Genomic DNA, 19,792 nt, shown 5'->3' with positions numbered 1-19,792 from the left:
GGTGAATGATGAGGTAACAATCACATCACAGAGAGCTTCGAAAACCAAATTAGGGTGTTTAGATTTTATCCTGAAGGTAAGTGGGAGATACTGGGGAGCTGCCATGGGGACAGCCAAGGAGGCTGAGCAGGGACACTGGGGAGGACAGTGCCGGTACCCAGTGCCCGGCTGGGACTGAGTATTAAGTCAGACTTGGGTGACTCTCTCCAGCAGCGTCGGGAACCTGGGTGGACACTGCACCCATACAGGGCTGCGGGTTTTTCCCAAAGAGGGTGTGAAGGAGGAAATGAGACAACAGGGTTGATGGTCCCAGCAACAGAGATGAAGAAGGGGTCATGCATTACAGGTGAAAGACAGGAGAGAGTCAAGATGCTGGAAGCAAATGGAGAAGCAGCAATGGCCATGTGCTGACAGCTACCAGAGGAGGGGAGGGGCAGACAGGAGAAACAGGAAGAGGGGAACAGTGAAGTCCAAAGTCCTGAGGACGGTGCGGTCCAGGGTGTGCGACCACAGGTGGTTGAGGTGGACTGTGTGGAGGCTAAAATACTGGATAGGTCATTCACGTGGACGTTAAAGGGACCCACAGTGACAAGTGGGCCTGGGGTTAAAACAAACAGAAAACACATATTGAGATCTTCAGAAAAGGGAAAGGACGGGGGAATTGGTAACAACAACAAAAAGAATGACCCTGAGGTAGATAAGGCTGGGAGAACATGCAGCCTCCACTTGAGAAAGTGACATCCTGAAGGAAAAAACCTTCAGCGGAGGCAGAAGTTGGCAGGAGCGTTCGCCAGAGACAAACAAGATAAAGGGCAGTTTGTTAATCCTAGGAAGGGTGGCACAGCAGAGCTCCAAGAGTTGTCAGGGAAACACAGCATTAAGCAGGATGCAGAAAAACGCTCAAGGAGATGGCTGGCCCAAAGGACTTGTGTCAGGGGGGCATCAAGGAGGATAAATATGGGCCACAGTAACTACGTCTTTACCCAAGATTTTAAAATAGTGTATTTGAAAGAGTCAAAAAGCAATATGGGTGCCAGTGTAGACCACCTTTCTCATTTACAACAACCTGTATTCATGACTGTGTTGATACATCTGTTCTAACACCCACAAATCCATCTACCTCAACTAACCTACAATTTTTTTTTGACATGCCCACAAAGGTATATCTTGAGGCTTTGTCAAATTCCTGTGTCAAAGCTAGCGATTATGTCTGTAACACTCCTCTAATCTGATAATAAGCCTGTCTAAAAAGAAAATGGCATGACAACCCACAATGGCCACTAATGAACTCCACTTCCTTAAGTGCTCAGAGTTCATGGTCAATCATCTGTTCTCCAGTCTGGAACAGGTGCAGTCAAGCTCCGACCATTCACTAATAGCAGCTTCCACAAGCTGCACATCTAGTATATGCCAGATACTGTGTCAGAAGCACTTTAGGTAAATAATCTTCCCTGCATCCTAAGAAGGGGGTATTATTACCCCATCTTAACAAAAGGAAACCAACGCTTAAAGGGCAAGTGTTTGTAGTGAGTTTGTCAGCTAATTAGTGACAGAGTGGGACCCAATTCTTTCTGATTCCTTGCTTTATCCTTTGTAACACACCATTCCCTACTTTTTTTTTTTTTTTTTAATACTCAGGACTTTACATCTTCTTGTCTTCATGTTCTTGACACCTCTCTTTTGTTCAAATTCCTGTAAGACCATCAACTACAGACAAGCCATCTCGGGTTCCAGAGGTCAATACCTTGGGATCTAAATCATCCAGGTCTTAAAACTTCTCTAGGACCTTGCTGCTCCAGGAACTCATTAAAAATGTATCTTGGGCCCCACTCCAGACCTACTGAATCAGAACCTGCATTTTAACAAGATCCCCAGGAGATTTGTGTGCACATTAAAGTCTGAGAGGCACTAATCTAGAAAAATCTGAGGCTTGCTACTTCAAGCTTCTAATCAATCCCCTTACCACACCCCAGAACCTTTCGTATGTAATTAGTTCCTTGACTTAAAAAACTGTAGGTTATTCAAATACAGCTCTTACAGCACAATGGCAACTAATACACAGGAGGAAAAAAGCACCCAAGGTGGCTATGTAGGACATTTCCCAAAGAGTCTGATCTCTGAAACATGCCCCCCAACCCCCCCGACCCCCACCGGTGTGGGGAGGGGGTGCTGGAGGAGAGGAGGGAGGGAAAGAGACCTAACCAGGAAAAATAATTAATATTAAAAAAATTGGCATGGACTGTGATAATAGTTTCAGGAAAAGTGACAGCCAGAAAGAAGCTGAACATTGTGAAAAACATTCAAGACAAGAACTCTGTAAGCTTATATCAAGCAAATACAAAGAGAGCGTGGGCCTACTGCTTGAGGCAGACAACTGCTAAGAGACAAAGGAGAGAAAAGTGCTATTAAGGACACTATTGGGTCACCAGAGAAAACTGGAATATGAACAACAGTTTAATGAGAGTATTATATCAATTTTAAGTTGACTGAAGTTCATAGCTTTTGCTATACATGAATGTACGTTAGAACATTATTCTTTATGGTACAGGAAGAAATTATAGAGAGAGATATACATATAGAGAGAGAATTGCAAATGATAAACCAAATGAGGTAAATGTCAACAACAGGAGAATCTGGATAAATGAAATACAAAATAAAAATTATACAAAGGTTACTTGTATTTCATTTATCCAGATTCTCCTGTATTTGTGACTTCTGTAAATTTGAAATTTCCAAACAAAAAAATTTTTTTATGACCGAAGGAAAACCAGTCAATGCCCATTTGACTTTCTTCACCTTTTTCAAGGCAACTGATCCGACCAGAAAACAGAAATCAAGCACAACCAATAGGGACTAGAATCCCAGGGGAAAAAATGGTAACTGAGTACCTTTGGAGTCTCTACCTGTAAGAGAAATCATCTTCTTTTAAACAAGCTTTTTAAAGCATCAGAAACACTTGCATAGATATTTGCAGACACACATAGGTACAAAGTTCTGCCTTCTCAACCAAGCACACCAAGGGCCATCCTTACCACCCCACTCCAGCAGTAATTAGCTCAACACCTGGCAGAAAGCAGGTGATCAGCGCTTACTGAATATGAATAGTACTGAAAGAAAGGGAGTATCATATCCCTAGGAGCCAGTATGCTCACTGAGGCTACTCCCCTTCTATCAAGGTTATTCAGTTTAAGGACACAGTGCTGACTGAGATGCTATTCAGAATTAGAGGGGAAAAAAATCTTAGTTCATCCCAGCCCAGCCCATCACCAAAACAGAAGCTGAAAGTACTGTTACTTGCCATACCAAATTTGTGACAATATTCCTTCCACTAGTTTCAAATACTTTCTTCAAAGAGAACTAAACATATATAGATACAGGCTGAAGAGAGTCACTCTCCCTGGGATCCTCACAACCACTGAAATATACTTCTACATTCAAATACAAGGAGCAGGGAAGAGTATCCACTGAACACTAATTCCAACCACACAGGAAAACGGGAAAGGGACAGTGCTGTCAGACAAACATGAAACATCAGAGTGTACCAGAATTAACACACCTGGGTCACATCAGCACCTCCACATCAGTTTCCTGCAAATATTAACTTGGAAGAGGCCAAGAATACAGGAGTTTGACTAGAAGATATAGGGAAGACAAGAAAACCTGTATCAAGAGGCCAAGGATTTTCTAGGTGGTTTGATAGTTTCTTCAACCCACAGAAGGAGCCAAGTTCTGGAAACTGTCACTCATGGTCAGATGCCCTACAGTGACCTGACTGGCCCTCTATATAGCCCAACCTCACAAATGACCTGGCTATGTAGTTCTCTGAGTATCTACAGATCAAAGGGAGGAAAGCAGCAGAGACAGTGGGCTTCTTGGAAAGGTGGGACCTCGTTTCAAGAGACAGAGCCTGTCTTGCTCCCAGCTCAGCCCATGAGACTATATTCCCCTATATAAGGTTGCTGAGTAAGGAGCATTGATTCCCACCAGCTGGGAATCAGGAGGGAAGGAGCAATCACTTCTTCCTAACTTGAAGTATAAAGTATACCTCCTGGGAAGACACACTCTTCAAGCCATATAACCCAAAATCCAGTGGAAGTGACAGGTTCCTTATGCTGTAGGCCAGTGACCGATCTCAAACTACACTCCCCATCGTACGGCATAGAACTTCATCAAAGTCAGATGTCGAGTATTAACCTAGATGGACTAAGCGGGGGGAGAGAAGTCCCATAGTCCCTTTCAATGGTGGCCAAGGCCCTGACCTCTTTGCTCTGCTCCTATCTTGACCTCTACAACTCAGGGATCAAAGGAAGTCTGAGGTTTACCAGGTGCCTCCAGCCCTGGTGGCCAAGTGTACGGCAAATCCTTATCTTCCAAAAGTGACTAAGAAAAACAGTATGCTCTCCCTGGAGCACAGGCACCCATCCCCACTCACATGCCGGCAGGAATCCGCATCAGCTACAGACAGTTCTAACAGAAGTCACGGGGAGAAGAGGACCTGGCAGAGGGTTCCAGCTCATTAATGCTACCTCAGAGGGTACAAGAGACCAAATCAGCAGTAATATTTTTAGACTGATTGTTAACTTTCTCCACTTTCACCCTTCTGTGCCAGCTCCTGTGGGTTTTACAGCTGAGTCACTGCTGGAATTTTCTGAAGCCTTCCCCAAGAGTACAAAGGCACCCAAGAGTGATGGCGGCAGCAGCAATGGCAGCAGGAGCCAGGCACCAGATGCCTGCACTGCAAGACACTGAGCTTGAGCTCAGCTCAGGGAGAGCCCAGGCCTGAGACATCATAGTCTGTCTAACAGGAGTAATCATGGGAAAAACCCAGACCAGGAGCCATTATTTCCAGCCCGAGACACAAGGCTGCACCTGGAACCCTTCTTCCCTATCCCAACCCTTGGTCCTGGGTTGCCTGCTCAAAATCTACCTAAAGGCATAAGTGAGGAGCACTCATTGCAGGTATAACAACGCTCTCTGCCTATGACCCCAACCCTGCAACTCTACAACACACCCCAACTCAGGCGGTGATCCTGCGAGTCTGAATTCCCTCCACCAACTCTGGATCCCACAGGTCCAAGGTGGTACCCGACATAGCCTTCCTCCCCGATCTTGATCACTGGACAAGTTTCATTAACCTGAAGAAATGACATGCTCAAGTCCCATGTAAGGTCAGCAATACTCGGTCCCTGGACCCAACCACCTCAACTTCTTTCTCACCTAGGAGGTACCACGTTGTCACACTGCTCCTCAGGCCCTCCCTCCTCTCTGCACTAAAAGCTATTCTCCTCAGTAGACTACCTGACTCCGTGACAGAATTCATGCTCCGGTGTATGAAAAAAACTTTCTGTAAATGCATCATCATGCCCTAAAAGCTATGAGGGCTCAGAGATACTGATCACTGAACCATCGGTCCGTCCAGATGATCAACACAAGTAGGAAGCAGAAGAGAAAGAGACTTTGTCTGAACTCTGTAGTTCAAACTTACCCGGAATTAACTCAGCACTCATCATTCACTCAGTAAATACTTACTAAAAAGACAGGAGCCAGGCTCTGTGCTACATACTGGGAATATAAGCAGTGAAGACTTGGACAGCTGAGGTAGATTTGCAGGAGAACTTGTTTGGGCCCAGAAGTCCATGTTCCACAGAGAAGGAACCCAACCCTACTTTGAACGTTGCCTCAGAAAGGTTATTTGGAAGTAGAGCAGCAGCAGAAGCAAAATGCTGAAGCAGAAGCAAAATGCTGAAGACTCCCCTCTCATCCCAGGCTGATTCAGCCTGCAGACCAATGGGGAGCCTGTAAGTGACAAAGCACAGGGAACATACTCTTCACTGGTTAGGGCAGAAATCAAAGAGGGTGAACAGGTTAATCTCCAAGGGACTTCTAAGGAGAGTGGGAGGAAACAGGACACGTCCTCTGGCATCCTTAGACTGAGCGTCTGGTCTGCCCACTGGGCTTCTGCACAAGGCCTTCATTAGGAGTCCTTGTTTCCAGGTCCCCTAAAGTAGGTTCTCAGTCACCCCACTTCCTCCTGAGTAATGCTGCATGCAAGAGTCACCGGGGGAAGGCAGGAACACAAATGCATCGGGGAGGGGGGCACAGCTGATGAGCTGAGACTCAGGGTGAAGAGGGAGTCAGAACTGTCTCGTGCCCTAGCCTTGAGGGACCCTCGGCAAAGGAAAACATCATGGCTGAACAGCCCTGGAGTTGTATATACAGAGATACCTTCCCGGAAGTGTTCTTGCTCAGCACGTTAGGGTTCTGCCCACAGGAACACAGGTGTGATAGGAAGCATAAGAGGCTTGGAATCAAAGAAACCCAGGCTCGAATTCTGGTCGTTGTTTCACCTTTGGCACTTCACGAGCTCTGTGAGCATTATTTCCTCATCTTTCAGATAGGAACAATAATAGTACCCATTTCACAGGATTGTGAAAGCATTAAATCATGTGATATACTTCATATATGAAGTAGTCGATAAATGGTGATTAGTCACTCTCTCCCCCATCCCAGGACATTGAGGATAGCTTTCATAGCCCTCCTGTTCCATTACAAGACTTAGGACACTGCAAGTAAGACAAAGGTAGCCCCAGACACATGTCACTGGGGTCACCTCTAACATTCATCTTGCCCTGATGGGAAGGAAGGCCTCCTTTCCCAGCGTGAGATGAGGCCTTAGGGGTAGGCAGAGTCTAGAAGGGAGGGACCTCACAGAGTACCACACCCAAACCAATGCTGGCCTTACAGGCACAACTCTCGAAAACAGATTACACCCCAGGGTCTTCCTGCAGGCCTCCCAGGCCAATGAAATCCATGTAGCAGAAGGACCTTAGCCCCTGGAGACAGGTCTCCATGTACCAGTCTCATGCTGGGAATCCAATGAAATGTTGCCCCAATGCCAAAAAAATCCTTAAGGGAGAAAATGAAAGCCCCCAAGCACAGCAACTATCATGCTGCATTTGGTATTCGTTCTATTTCCCCTTGATAGTTAAGGGGATTTTTAAGGGCAATAATTTTATTCGTTGATGTATCTTCAGTGCCTGGCACACAGCCAGTGCTCAAGTATTTGTTGAATGAATTTAGCCAAGATTTTTCAGGCAAGAGCCCTGCTATCTCCAACCTTGCCCCCTACACATTGCTGAAAACTTAAAGAGTTGTGGAAAATGGTCAGATGTAAACCCATAGCCACATGGGGCAATATATCCCCCAGCAGGGCCAAGGAAGAAGCTTGCACCAGGCGCTCCATGCAGAGACAGCAAGCTACCAGGCTGTCTGCAGTGATGACTCCCAGACTGTCCAGAGCTGTTGAAATACCTCCTCCCTCCCTGAAGAAACTGAGCTAGTTGGTCTTCAGATGGGGAGGCAGTGTAGGCACTGGAATGTGGGCTGCATGTTCCTGCATTGCTGGCAAGGGTGCAGCTGGCTGGTGGGAGGGCTGCGTCCTACTCCAGGAGGCGGCACCCTCATGTGGGCTTTCCAAGAAGGCCCAGAGCTCAGAGAAAGGAGAGAGATGGCCATCACCACAGCTCCCAAGGATAACGTGGGGATCAGGGATGGCTGCGCCCTCAACCCTCGGAAAGGAAGACATACACACACTAACCCTGCCCTTGGCTAAGTCACACCTCTGGGGCAACTCTCTGGGTTCCCATGAATGCCAGGGCCACAGATTACAGGCCCTCCCTGATCCAAAAAATCATGTAGTGTTTATTACCTAAGTGCCTGACACAGAACATGGAGAAGTAAATCCACCCCCACTTCAGAGACAAATAACTACAAACAGGCCTTTCAGGTGGTGGGGACACTGAGGAAATTATGGCTGGGCCCAAACTATTTTTTTTTTTTTTTAACAGCCTAATTTCAGAATGACTTTCAGGCCCTCTCCAAGCCCCAAGTTGGCCCCTCCTACATTTCTATTTGTTATAATACATTTCAGAAGGAACCCTGCAGCTAAGAGAAACCAGAGCCAAATAAGGGCCACACCCAACGTGATGCCAGTGAGAGACACTGTCTTGGTCAAACACTGATCACCACAGACACGTGCCTGCCTCCTGGGTGGGCTCCCCTGTCTTTTGCTCAGATACAGCAGTGAGGGTGGGGACAAGGTCAGCTTCACAGGCCCCCCCCCCCCGGCTGGCTTCGTAATACCACATAAAAGAAACTACCACTACCTCCATGCCAAGATCTCCAGGCACAGGATACCAAACAGTGATACCACACTTCCCAGCCCAGGGAAAAACCTGAGTCAGCTAAAGGCTGGTACTTCAAGAAATTCTACCTCAACTCAACTAAGGTGAAGCTCTTCCCCACCTGCAGCCAAATAAAAAAAATCCACCCTCTACCCCCAATCAAATGGGATTTACCAAAAAACCGGGCATTATAATGCCAACAGACACAACAGTCCCAGGCTCTGCAAAGCATTCTAAAAAAAGACCTGCGCCAAACAGGGTGGAGGCCAGAGAAATCAACAAGACAGTACCTTGCTGCCATGACTGCCAGCTTCTGGAGATGGGAGGAAAGGAAGGATGGCAGGCTCTGTGAACCCCACTGTCAGCACCAACAGCAAATGGCCGCCCCCACCCCCCCTTTCCATCTTTTTAAAGTACCTGCTGCCAATATTCTTTTTATTAAGGTGTAATTTACGTAAAGCGAAATACATAGATTTTTATGTATAGTTACAGTATTTCTTAAGTTCACATTTCTTCCTGAATACTCCAAGCCTTGCATCTGGCCAACCCTCCCCCTTGAACCACAGGAGGGAAATAAACGGGCAATGGGAAGGTCTGAGCAGAAGCAGTTCAAGGGGTTGCCAAGAAGCCCCTTCAACTTGTCCCCATCGAATCCTTCCAAGATGACAAGGGATCCTAAAGGGGAGTGGTTCTTCCTTCAGCTACTTGGTCACCCTTAACACAAAGAAAGAAAAAAAAAAGCCTCCGCAGCTGAGAGTTACTCCACCCCACTTACCCTGCTTACCCCTTTCCGGGATCAATGCTCTTAACCTTATGTTAAGCCAATTCCAATATCCCAGTATTACCCAGCCTCACTTATGGTTAAAATTCTTCCCTTGCCATGATTCAGGGACCATCCATCCTTCACACATAGCTCCCTAGTTTTAAAAGCCACTGAGAAATAGAATCTGGACATCCAGTAATCAGCCCCTTAAGTCCCCTCCCCCACCTAAAAGTGTTTTGCTTCATCATCTCCAAGACAGGCCTGGGCACTAGGGGGTTAGCTGGATCTTTTCTGCATAAGACTGTCACCTTGTGGACCCTTCTCGGGGCCACCTCAGGTACAGACTAACAACTCCAGGGAATTTATCAGGGTAAGTAGAAAAGCCATGCCTGCTTTTACAAGCAACCATCTGTCCTGCCACACTCACAGCCAGCATTTCCATCTTTTGCAAAACAGCTCCATGTTGTATGGGGAGGGGGGGAGATGCAAAGGTGAACAGAACAACTGTTGCTGTGGATATCTTCACTCACTACCCCATACACCACCACCACCACCCCAAGCCAACTCATTCTCTGGCACTCACCTGAGTGTGTGCTGCTCTGGGCTGAAGAATCTGAGTCCTGGGTGCTCCAGGGTCGGTCCCAGCCTGTGAGACTGAGGGACTGCAGGCCAAGGCACAAGTCATTTGCATCTGGGAGGCCACGGGAAGAATCTTGCGCAGAGGTGGGGAAAAGCATCCTGCTTGTAACTGTTTCTTCAGAGTCCTGGAAGTCTGCTTTGGACAGGAGGACAGCAGAACCCCAGAGTTAAGGGCTGTTTTCCCCAGTATTATCAACAATAAATAATATTAATAATAGTTTCCTTAGGCTCAAGGACCAGACATCCAAGCTGGCTGGATGCTGCAGCCGCTGCCCCTGCACTTTTGGGGGTATCAGAGGAAGAGCAGTTGCCATACAGCCCCTCTCCCCACATACACACCCCTATCCCGTCTGCATTACAGACTGGGCCAGCATGTGATCAGGCTGCTGATGCTTCCCGCTGCCAGTGACATCAGCCGGCTGAGCCGTGCAATAGAGAGCGGCATCATCCCTCACAGAACGGGGGAGGAGCAGGAGGGGACAACAGGGAGGAGACTTGCCTCCCAGGGAAAAGACAGCACAACAGCTACTTGGAACAGTCCGGGTGCAGTGCCGGTAAGTCAGGGTTGCGAGGCAGCGCCCTCCGGTCTACAGCAATAGTGGCCAAGCGGCCCTCAGGCACGACTGAAGTCCTCTCTGCCGACAGCAAAGCCAAAGCAGCAGACTGCCTGCTTGTGTAGCTCTGCCCTCCTGCCCCTCCCTTTCCCTCCCTCTGCTCTCCACCCCCCAAACCCAAAAACACTCTAGTCCTGGACTCTCTCCAGCTGCTTGCTCAAGCCCTGGTTTTGCAGCCCGATGCAAAGCTTCACAATTCTGCTAGCAAAAATCTATGTGCTCCAAGTGGCCCCTGAGCAGTACCCTGACACAGCAGTGTTTACCACTGAGGATGGGACAACCTTCAGAAAAACACTGTACACTCAGACCCTGGGGAACAACACTTGGTGCTCCAGGCTTGTCAGGAGCAGCTGATCAGAGAAAGGGGGTCAGCTTCGGCAGGGGGAGGGGGAGTCACTGGGCAACCCACATGTCAGAGTAAGATCTGTCCTGACTAGGATACTCCCTGCTCCCAAGTTCCCTCACCCCAAAAAGGATGGGCATCAATCACGAGCAGATACAGCAGGACCAGCTCCTCCCTCCTGCAAGTGTAGGTACAGCCTGAGGAAAAACTCCCAAAACAGTGTCTGACAGACCGAAATAAGAGAAACAGTCTCAGAAGCAGGACTATGCCTTATCAGAAACCCCATGTGCAGGAGTTCACATCACCTGTCTCTGTCAATACTGTTTCTCTTGCTTTTCCAGGAGCACTCAGGATACACTGGCCAGCTGTAAGGATCACTGATGCCTCTGGCTGCCCAGGCCCCCTTCTCAGGGGTGCTGCCCAGGACCAAAGCCCTATTTCGGTGACCACTCACAGCTCCAGCACCAAGTCCAGCTCTGCCCAGAGCTTCTGGAAACTGCCATTTCCTGTCTGCCAACATACTCTCCTGCATCAGTCCTTTTCCAACATGCCCTCCAGTCACAAGGCTTCTTCCTCAGAAAGGAGGGTAAAGCGAAGGTCCCAGCTTCAGCGAGCAGGCTGCTCGCACCTAGACCAGGTAGGCAGCACTCCACCCTGCTTGTTTTCCCATGTTACAAGAAGAAGTAACCAGATACGGGAAGCATGCCCACCTGGGACCGCCCAGGACAGGGTTACGAAGTGGGCAGAGTGGAGGATAATGCTGTTATCCACAGGAACAGCTGGCCAGAGCCTCCTGAGTATACCCTTCTGTCCACAGGCACTCAGGCATAGCCTAGAGGGGGAAAATGGCCAGTCTGTGGGAGGGACTCCTCCCCTTGGCTTTTTTTTTTTTTTTAAGAGCTTTGCTGCTGTGTCATCCATCCACATTATTCCTGTCTGGCTGTAGATACTCTGCTTGCTCCCTGTCTGTGTCTATCAAAGCCTTCTTCACCACTGCACAGGCTGAGCAAGAACTCACCCATGCTGGTGTCGCCCCCACCCCAGACCACTCCCTCCTGCTTCTCTGTCCCCCTTTCCCCTAAGCTAAGGATATACTTTAAAAATAATCCATATGTATTAATTATAAAAACACAATGCTTCCTTTAAAAAATCCATATTTAAGTACCTATTCCCCACCTACACCAGCTATCTATGTAGTCCCTTCCACCACAATGTGAGCACACCTACAACTAGAAGCAATCGTTCCTCCCTTCCCCATCTAAAATCAGGGCATTTGTGGATATGGGTACCCTCATGCCCCAGGCAGAGAGAATCTAATCAACTATACTCTTGCTACCCAAACTACAGTGTGGCAGACCAGCAATATCAGCATCACTAGGTGCTTGTTATAAACACAGAATCTCAGACTCCACTTGAGACCTATGGAATTGATCTACATTTTAACAAGACTCCCAGTTGATATTAATGCACATAAAAGTTTGAGTAGCACTGATCTATACAACTACCATGAACTTCCAAACCCAAGCAGAAAGACCTCAGGCCTGAGCAGCACATCAGTTTAAGTCCATTTAGAAACAAATGGCTACAAGCATCTAGGAGCCTGGAGATCTAAATACAGTGTAACTCTCTCCCTTTAATCCCAGCATTTCCACTAAGACATCACCTTTTTATCTTTATCCAGACATTCTCCATTCCACTGTTTCTTTTAGGTAAAGGCTTGCACTTCCATTGTAGGATTCTTTCACTAGTTCCTCAAATTAATAGAAGACCCTGTTAACCCCTTGGTGTGGCAGGCTGGGAAAAATTAAGTCGCTTTAAAAGTCTGATAGACCTTGCTTTACTCACCAGGTCTGCCACCGTGTGATCTTGGTCAAGTTACTAAACCTTTCTGAGCATCTTTTCATCTGTAAAGCGGCAACAGCAGCTACCTTTCAGGTGTTTTGCAAGGATTACATAAAGCATTTGGTACAGTGTCTGGCACAAAGTATTTTATCAGTATGTTGCTTTTAGTAGATGACCACATAAGTTATCATCCAAATGAAGGCACTTTTGAGAGAGAAAGGGGGCAAATATTAATAATCATACCAGGACAGCAAGCTTGAACAGAGACAGTCCTAGGTGAACTGGTAGGCACGATCACTCTTATCTGCGGCCATTTGTGTTCAAAAACATTTTACCCCAAAAAGCCTCTTTTCTAATGGCTTCCTGATCCCAGCTCTCCAAACATGCCCATTCTGTTCTACCTCTTCGATCTACATTGACAGGAAGTCTGAGAAGTTAACTGTCAACACAGGATAACACTCAGTAAGTTGAAAGGTCTGAAACACAAAGCCTGATTTTACTAAGTAAAGCCCATCTTTGCTTCTCAAACTCACACCTGATGCTGGACAGGAACTTGACCCTTTTTATGGGAGGATATTCTTTATAACCTTTAGCCAAGCACAAACTAGACACTCCGAAGATACTAAAAACTGGGAACGAGCACATGATGAAGTGAGACTTCTCCTTCTAAGGATATCTATTTGAATAATGCCTCAGCTTAAATGCTTTCTACATCAACCCTAACCCTAACCCTACACGTTTCTCTATCAGTACCTACACAACATTTCCGATTTAAGTTTCTTAATTTGGTTCAAAAATTTAAAAGCATCTCCCTTTGAAAATATCAGTTATCTTCTTTATAGTTAATCTCTCAAACTTCTTAGCAACTGGACAACTCATGGAAACAAGTAAACTGACCCAAAGTCTGCCACAGTCTAAAATACAGTAACCCCTGGCAGACTCAAAATGCAGAGGTGACCCAGGGGCTCTGGCTCTAGGGCTCAGAGTAGTATAGCCTCAACTCTAGTCATTTCCATCCTCAGCATAAGAACATGTCTGTCCTCTGATGACTCCTCTGCCAACAAAACTTAGCATGAAGCTGCTCAGGGTTCTCTGCAGCTATCATTCTTGAGCATCTGCCAAGTAGGGAAATGAAACAAGAGCAGAGCAGTAAGCCCCCATTTATGAAACCATTAAGTCAGGTTCCATTGTATAAAGGTAGATGGTGACTGCAAGAAGTCTGTTGAGGCCCCTGGGAAACCAGAGATGGCTTCACACAGCAGATGCATCAAGAGCTGATCCTCGGCAGAAAGGGACCTGGTTCGGAGGAGGTAATAGGGGAGAAGGTAATAAGCAACGTGTGTTTGGGCTAGCCAAGCCAGGAAGAACTGAGAACTGAGGAATATCAAACTGATGCTCAAGCATGCAGTGGAAAATCTCTGTACACTCTTAAATAAGAAATAATGTGGTAGAGGGCCCAAGATGAACCAGAGATCCAAGCTAGGGAGGCCAGCCAGGGAGGTAAGGGATGAGAGGAAAGAGAAGGAAGAAGACGGCAGAACAGCTGGATAAGGAGGGAAGAGGAGGACCTGGGGAGCAGGGTAATATGTTAAATGACGTAAAGCAGACTACAAAGTTGCATCTGTATCATGATTATATAACTATGTGAAAATTTTGTATGTTGACAGATGATGGTGGTAAAGGAGTACAGAAAAATACAAACAGTTTATGTGTGAGGGTAGCAGGCTGCTAGTGGATTTACTGTACTTTAGTTATTGCACAAACTGTACAACGAAAGCTGTCTTCTCCTTTCTTTCTCTTTAGACTTTCAACAAGCGCACTATTACAATTTGTACAGCAACCACACTTGAAATCTTCTACAAAATCTCAACTTCATCTCCAAATTCCAGTCCCTGGGAATAGCAAAGGACATTGAATCACTTGTCCCCATTAAATTTCTTTTAAATAACTGACCTTACAGTCTGTTGAGGCTACTTAAATCAACGATATATGGTTCCTGAAGTTTTAAAAAGCCCATAAAGTAGCATTTCTTAGAATGTATTTCTAAAAAGACTGTTTGAAAGACTATTCCCCTGCCCCCACACCGCCAACTCAAGAAAACAGAAATGATTCTAAACATCCATTTTGACAATCTAAAGAGAAAGAGCCAACATGCAAGAAGTCAGACATCTGCCACGATCATGTCAACTGTTGTGTGCACTGGGGCCCTTTAACCACTCACACCAGGGGGACTGAACGTTTCCCTAAATCAGTACTTCTCAGACTTTCATGGGCATAGGAATGACTTGGGAATCTTTACAACACTGACTCTAACTCAGTGGGTGTGGGTCAGGTCCCAGAATCTGCATTCTTAACCTACTCCCAAGTGATATCTTACACTACTGGTTTGCTGAGCACACTTTGAGCATTAAGAGTTTAAAATGGTCTTCCTGCCCCAGACTCTCTCTTCCAGGTAATTCATCCCATTCTTACACAACACCCCCTCTTCATGGTGTTCATTCTCCTAAACAAGTGCCCTTCAACGGCTCCCTGTAGCCTCTCAGATCAAAGCCAATCTCCAGGCTTACTAACTTTCTCTCACACTATTCATCAAACTTTAAAGGCTGAACTTGAGTCAATCACAACTCCCTGGAAGTTCACACTCTAAGAGAACCATGTACTGTTAACCTGTGTGTTAATAACAGTAGTTCAGAAGAGAGGGAATGCATGATGCCTAGGATGTTCAAAGAAAGCTTCCTTATAATTTCAGCTATACTTTAACCACATTACAGATTAAGGTATGAGAGGTTATTAGGTTTACTTTGTACTTCCCACCATAAAAATATGATCATTGGCTCATTTTAGTCTCAACCACATTAATGATCTTCAAATGAATTCTGTAATTTATTTCAAAGCAATTTCTATAATGTTTCTGAAAATAAATATTAACAATGTTCAGATTTTAAAATGGCATATAACATGTTTACATACCGGAAAATTCAATATTATTATTATTATTTTTTTTTTTTTTTTTGCGGTACGTGGGCCTCTCACTGTTGTGGCCTCTCCCGTTGCGGAGCACAGGCTCCGGACGCGCAGGCTCAGTGGCCATGGCTCACGGGCCCCGCCGCTGCATTGGCACGTGGGATCTTCCCGGACCGGGGCATGAACCTGTGTCCCCTGCATTGGCAGGCAGACTCTCAACCACTGCGCCACCAGGGAAGCCCTCAATATTATTAAAAAGTCATTTCCCACCAAATTGATCCACATACTCAATGCAACCCCAGTAATATACACGCCTTCAAGCAATTCAATGACGACATTTTTAACAAATGGTGCTGGAACAGCCAAATACCCATATGCGGCGGGGGGGGGGGGGAGAATGAACCTTGACCCCCCTACCTCACACCATTTACAAACATTAATTTAATATTAATCAGAGAGACCTAAAAGTAAAAGTTTTAACTTTTTAAAGCTTCTCTAAGAAAATACAGACTATCTTTCTGACCTGGGGCGGGGGGGCCAGGGGGATGCATAGCAATGTTTCTTACGGAGGACACAGAGAGCAACGATCATTACAGAAAGTTTTGATACGCTGGACTTATCAAAATTAAAAACGTCTGCTCATCAAGACACCATTAAGAAAATAATTAAGTAACCTACAAAATGGTAGAAAGTATCTGCAACCATACCTGACAAATGGCTAGTATGTGGAGTATATAAGAAATATTAACAACTCAAAAGTAAAAGAAAAAATCAATTTTTAAAAGGGCAGACAAATCTTCAAAAGGCATTTCACACAAAAATACAGAACTGGACAATAAGCACTAGAAAAAATGCTCAATACCATTAGTCATCAAAGAAATGCAAATTAAACCACAATGAGAAACTACTACATACCCACCAGATGGCTAAAATTAAAGACTGCTCCACAGTTTGCCAACATTTGGTGTTGCCGATCAGAACTTCCATATATTATTTTATGATGGTACAACCACTTTTGAAAAAGCTCTGCCAATTTCTTATACAATTATACATATACTATCCTATGACCCAGAAATTCTACTCCTAGGTATTGAACTAAGAGGAATGCAAGTGTATGTCTACAAAAAGACCTGTACGTGAATGGTGATAGCAACTTTATGCATAATCACCAAAACCTGGAATGAATCCAAGTGACCATTAACAGAAGAATAAAATGTGGTGTATACATACATATACTAGAAATTACTCAGCAATAAAAAAGAATAGACTATTGATACATACACCAACATGGATGAATCTCAATTACACTGAGCGAAATAAATATGACAAAATGTTGACTGCAGAGTCTAGGTGATGGGTATTATGGGTGTTCACTTTATAATTCATTCATGTTTTCTGTATGCTTGAAAATGTTCAAAATAAAACGCTGGGGGAAAATGAAGTTAGACTTTTTCTGACTAAAAGCAGTAACTGGTTTGATGATAAAAACGAACTTCATTAAATTAGATTTTATGGTTGACATTTTCCATAAACAGAATGAGTTAAGATCTACAGACCCAAGGTTTTGACAAAACATAAAGCAAGTGATAAGATAAAAAGTATTTTAAGGGAATTCCCTGGCGGTCCAGTGGTCAGGACTCCACACTTTCACTGCCAAGGGCCTGGGTTCAATCCCTGGTAGGGGAACTAAGATCCCGCAAGCCACACGGCACAGCCAAAAAAAAAAGCATTTAAAAACACTGTATTCGTAAGGGTATATTTTTTAACTTAACAGCCTTTTAATTTTCTCAATCCTTCAGGTAATGAGTTAAACAGGTCTCTAAGTGAAAGAAAAACATAGTCATCTGAAATCTCCATAAGCATTCTTGGAATACTTCCAAAAAACTGAGAAATTCAATGACTGATGCCTCAGGTAACAAATCTTTTCACAACTTAGATGGTTTCCAGTTCCTTCTTTTCAACAAATATGAAGGAGTGAATGGAACTGCTGGCAAGTAAATGACTAAAAATAATGCTAGATGACTGATTTTTTGCATACAAGTCAAGGAGTTCAAACAACTGAATGACACTGCTCTATAACAATACCCTCATTTCCCATCTACTTATTTATGTGAACAAGTTTACTCAGTAGGGCACAGATCTATAAAAACAGAAAAGAGGAATGTATTTGGTGTTGAAAATGCTGAGTCATTCTGGCAATACGTGAGTCATCCAAAATTACATGAGTTATAAAAACGCCTCATTTCTCTCATTAAAAAGCATTTCCAATAAAGTCTTAATCAATTGTCCTAGCAATCAATGGCCACAGCAATCCAAAACACTTACAGCCTTTTAGTCACAGGAAATAATTTAAATTTTCAATTTATGTAGTTTTTGTTGCAGAGAAGTATAACACGTGATCAACAGAAGACTAAAACTGTAAAACATTTCATTAGTATAATGTTCTGTGCGAGAAGTAGACTAGAAATACAAGTAAAGGAGAAAAGGAATAACGAGAAATTTCCCACTTTAATTAAAGAGCTTTAACTTTAATTAAAGAGCTAATTTACAGTTTTTTAAACAGATATTATGGATAAAAATCTCTACAAATTTTGATTCCACTGGATACATTTTTCGATGAAATTTTAGATACCAAGTTAAATGTGCAAGGAGTACATTGTATTTTTTTAAATGTTTTTTATTGTGGTAAAATATATCTAACATAAAATTTTACCATTATAACCATTTTAAAGTGTTCAATTTAGAGGCATTGAGTACATTCACATTTTTGCGCACCTATTACCACTAACCATTGCCACAACTTTTTCATCTCAAATTAAAACTCTGTACCCATTAAATACTAACTCCTCACTAACTCTTCCCCCAGTCTCTGGTAGCCATTTTCTGCCTCTGAATTCCATTATTTCAGGTACCTCCAAGAAGTAATGTCATGCAATATTTGTCTATTGCGTCTGGCGTATTTCGCTTAGCAGAATATCCTCAAGGTTTATCCATACTGTAGCATGTATCAAATTTTCCTTCCTTTTTAAGGATGAATAATATTCCACTGGATGTATGTACCACATTTTGTTTATCCATTTATCTGTCCATGGACATTTGGGCCATTTCTTTCCACCTTTTGGCTACTGTGAATGAATAGTACTGCTATGAATATCAGTGTACAAATATGTGTTCCCGTCCTGAGTTCACTTCTTTTACATATATATACTTAGAAGTGGAACTGCTGGATCATACAGTAATTCTATGTTGAATATTTTTTTAGGAACCACTGCATTATTTACCACAGCATCTACACCATTTTGCATTCTGCAAAGCGTAAGTGTTTCAATTTCTCTACATCCTTGCCAACACTTGTTATTTTCTGGTTTGTCTGGGCTTTCTTTTTGTGAAGGGCGGGGGACAATGACCATCCTAATGCGTGTGAACTGGATCTCACTGTGGGGTACATTGTTTTTTAAAAATTGGATAGATACAAATGTTTGAAGACTGCTGCTGCTTAGTCCATGAAACCCCAAGATCATGTTTTTAAAAATTTCCAACACCCCAGGTTTTTGTTGAACTGTTTTTCTTTCTATACCATCCAAGTGGTCCTAATGGCAAATGCCATCTTCTTGCTGGATTCTGCATCACTGATTACAGTGATGGTCCACAGATGGGCATCTGACCCAACCTGGGTCATAATAACTCATCCCTATGACTACAGAGACCAGTCCTGGTATGGGCATAACTCAAGCCAAGCTAATTGAGACTTTTTCCCTAAGATTTTTCTAACTGGGTATTGGAAAGAAAGAATCATTTCCTGACTTCATGATGCCAGAGGATGTGAACACAGCCCCTTCCTTAGATAAAAGAAAATTATGCAAAAGGAGAAAATGAAACTCACACTGGAAGAGAGGCAGCAAAGAGATACAACCTCAACAAAATTTCTTCCTGTTCTGTGAGCTATATACCAACAGTCTTCCAACACATCCCACGTTTTGCTAAAGTTAATTCTAATTAGGTGTTTGATCATTTGCAAATAAGAGTGTTCTGTGTAATTCAAGCCCTTCAGCAAGGACTGACCAAACAAGTAATTACTACAGGCAGGATGAGTATCTCTGGACAAAGCCCCTGATGCCGGCACCAGATGAGAGAGTCAGCAATAAAGGAAAGCAAGAAAGGAGCTAAAAAGACCACCTGGTTAAATCATCTTCTTCTTCTTTTTTTTTTTTTTTTAAAACTAGTGAGCCAACAAGGATCAGATAGGACCAAAGCAAGAAAGCTACTAAGTGGTAGAAGTGGGATCCAAATCCAGGGACCAACCTGCTTTCCTGCCTCTCCCCTGCTCCAGGGCACTTTCTCAGGTCCAGGTCTACACTCATACTACCCCCAAATCAGACTTGCTTTATCAGTAAATTATTAATGGATTCTGTTTTCTCCAGTTAGGTCCCTATGGAGCTCTGTT

General features: G+C 44.3%; 1 protein-coding gene across 13 annotated transcripts in view; it reads right to left on the bottom strand.

The window, feature by feature from the left end:
- The window catches only part of CPEB1 (cytoplasmic polyadenylation element binding protein 1), a 99,922-nt gene that overhangs the window by 16,621 nt on the left and 63,509 nt on the right, over positions 1 to 19,792 (bottom strand). For 6 of the 13 annotated variants that reach the window (XM_060293793.1, XM_030878524.2, XM_060293799.1 and 3 more), the window contains one exon: positions 9,530 to 9,718. In XM_060293793.1, the coding sequence (XP_060149776.1) occupies positions 9,530 to 9,718 (189 nt within the window). Of the gene's footprint in view, positions 1 to 9,529; positions 9,722 to 9,924; positions 9,944 to 10,084; positions 10,242 to 19,792 lie in introns of those variants that run through there. The other 7 variants (XM_060293792.1, XM_060293794.1, XM_060293795.1 and 4 more) reach the window with 3 other exon arrangements.

Source organism: Globicephala melas, chromosome 2 (genome assembly GCF_963455315.2).
Source record: "Globicephala melas chromosome 2, mGloMel1.2, whole genome shotgun sequence".
Classification (NCBI taxonomy): domain Eukaryota; kingdom Metazoa; phylum Chordata; class Mammalia; order Artiodactyla; family Delphinidae; genus Globicephala; species Globicephala melas.
The sequence above is the reverse complement of the archived record's forward strand: the minus strand, read 5'-3'. Positions and strand labels throughout refer to the sequence as shown.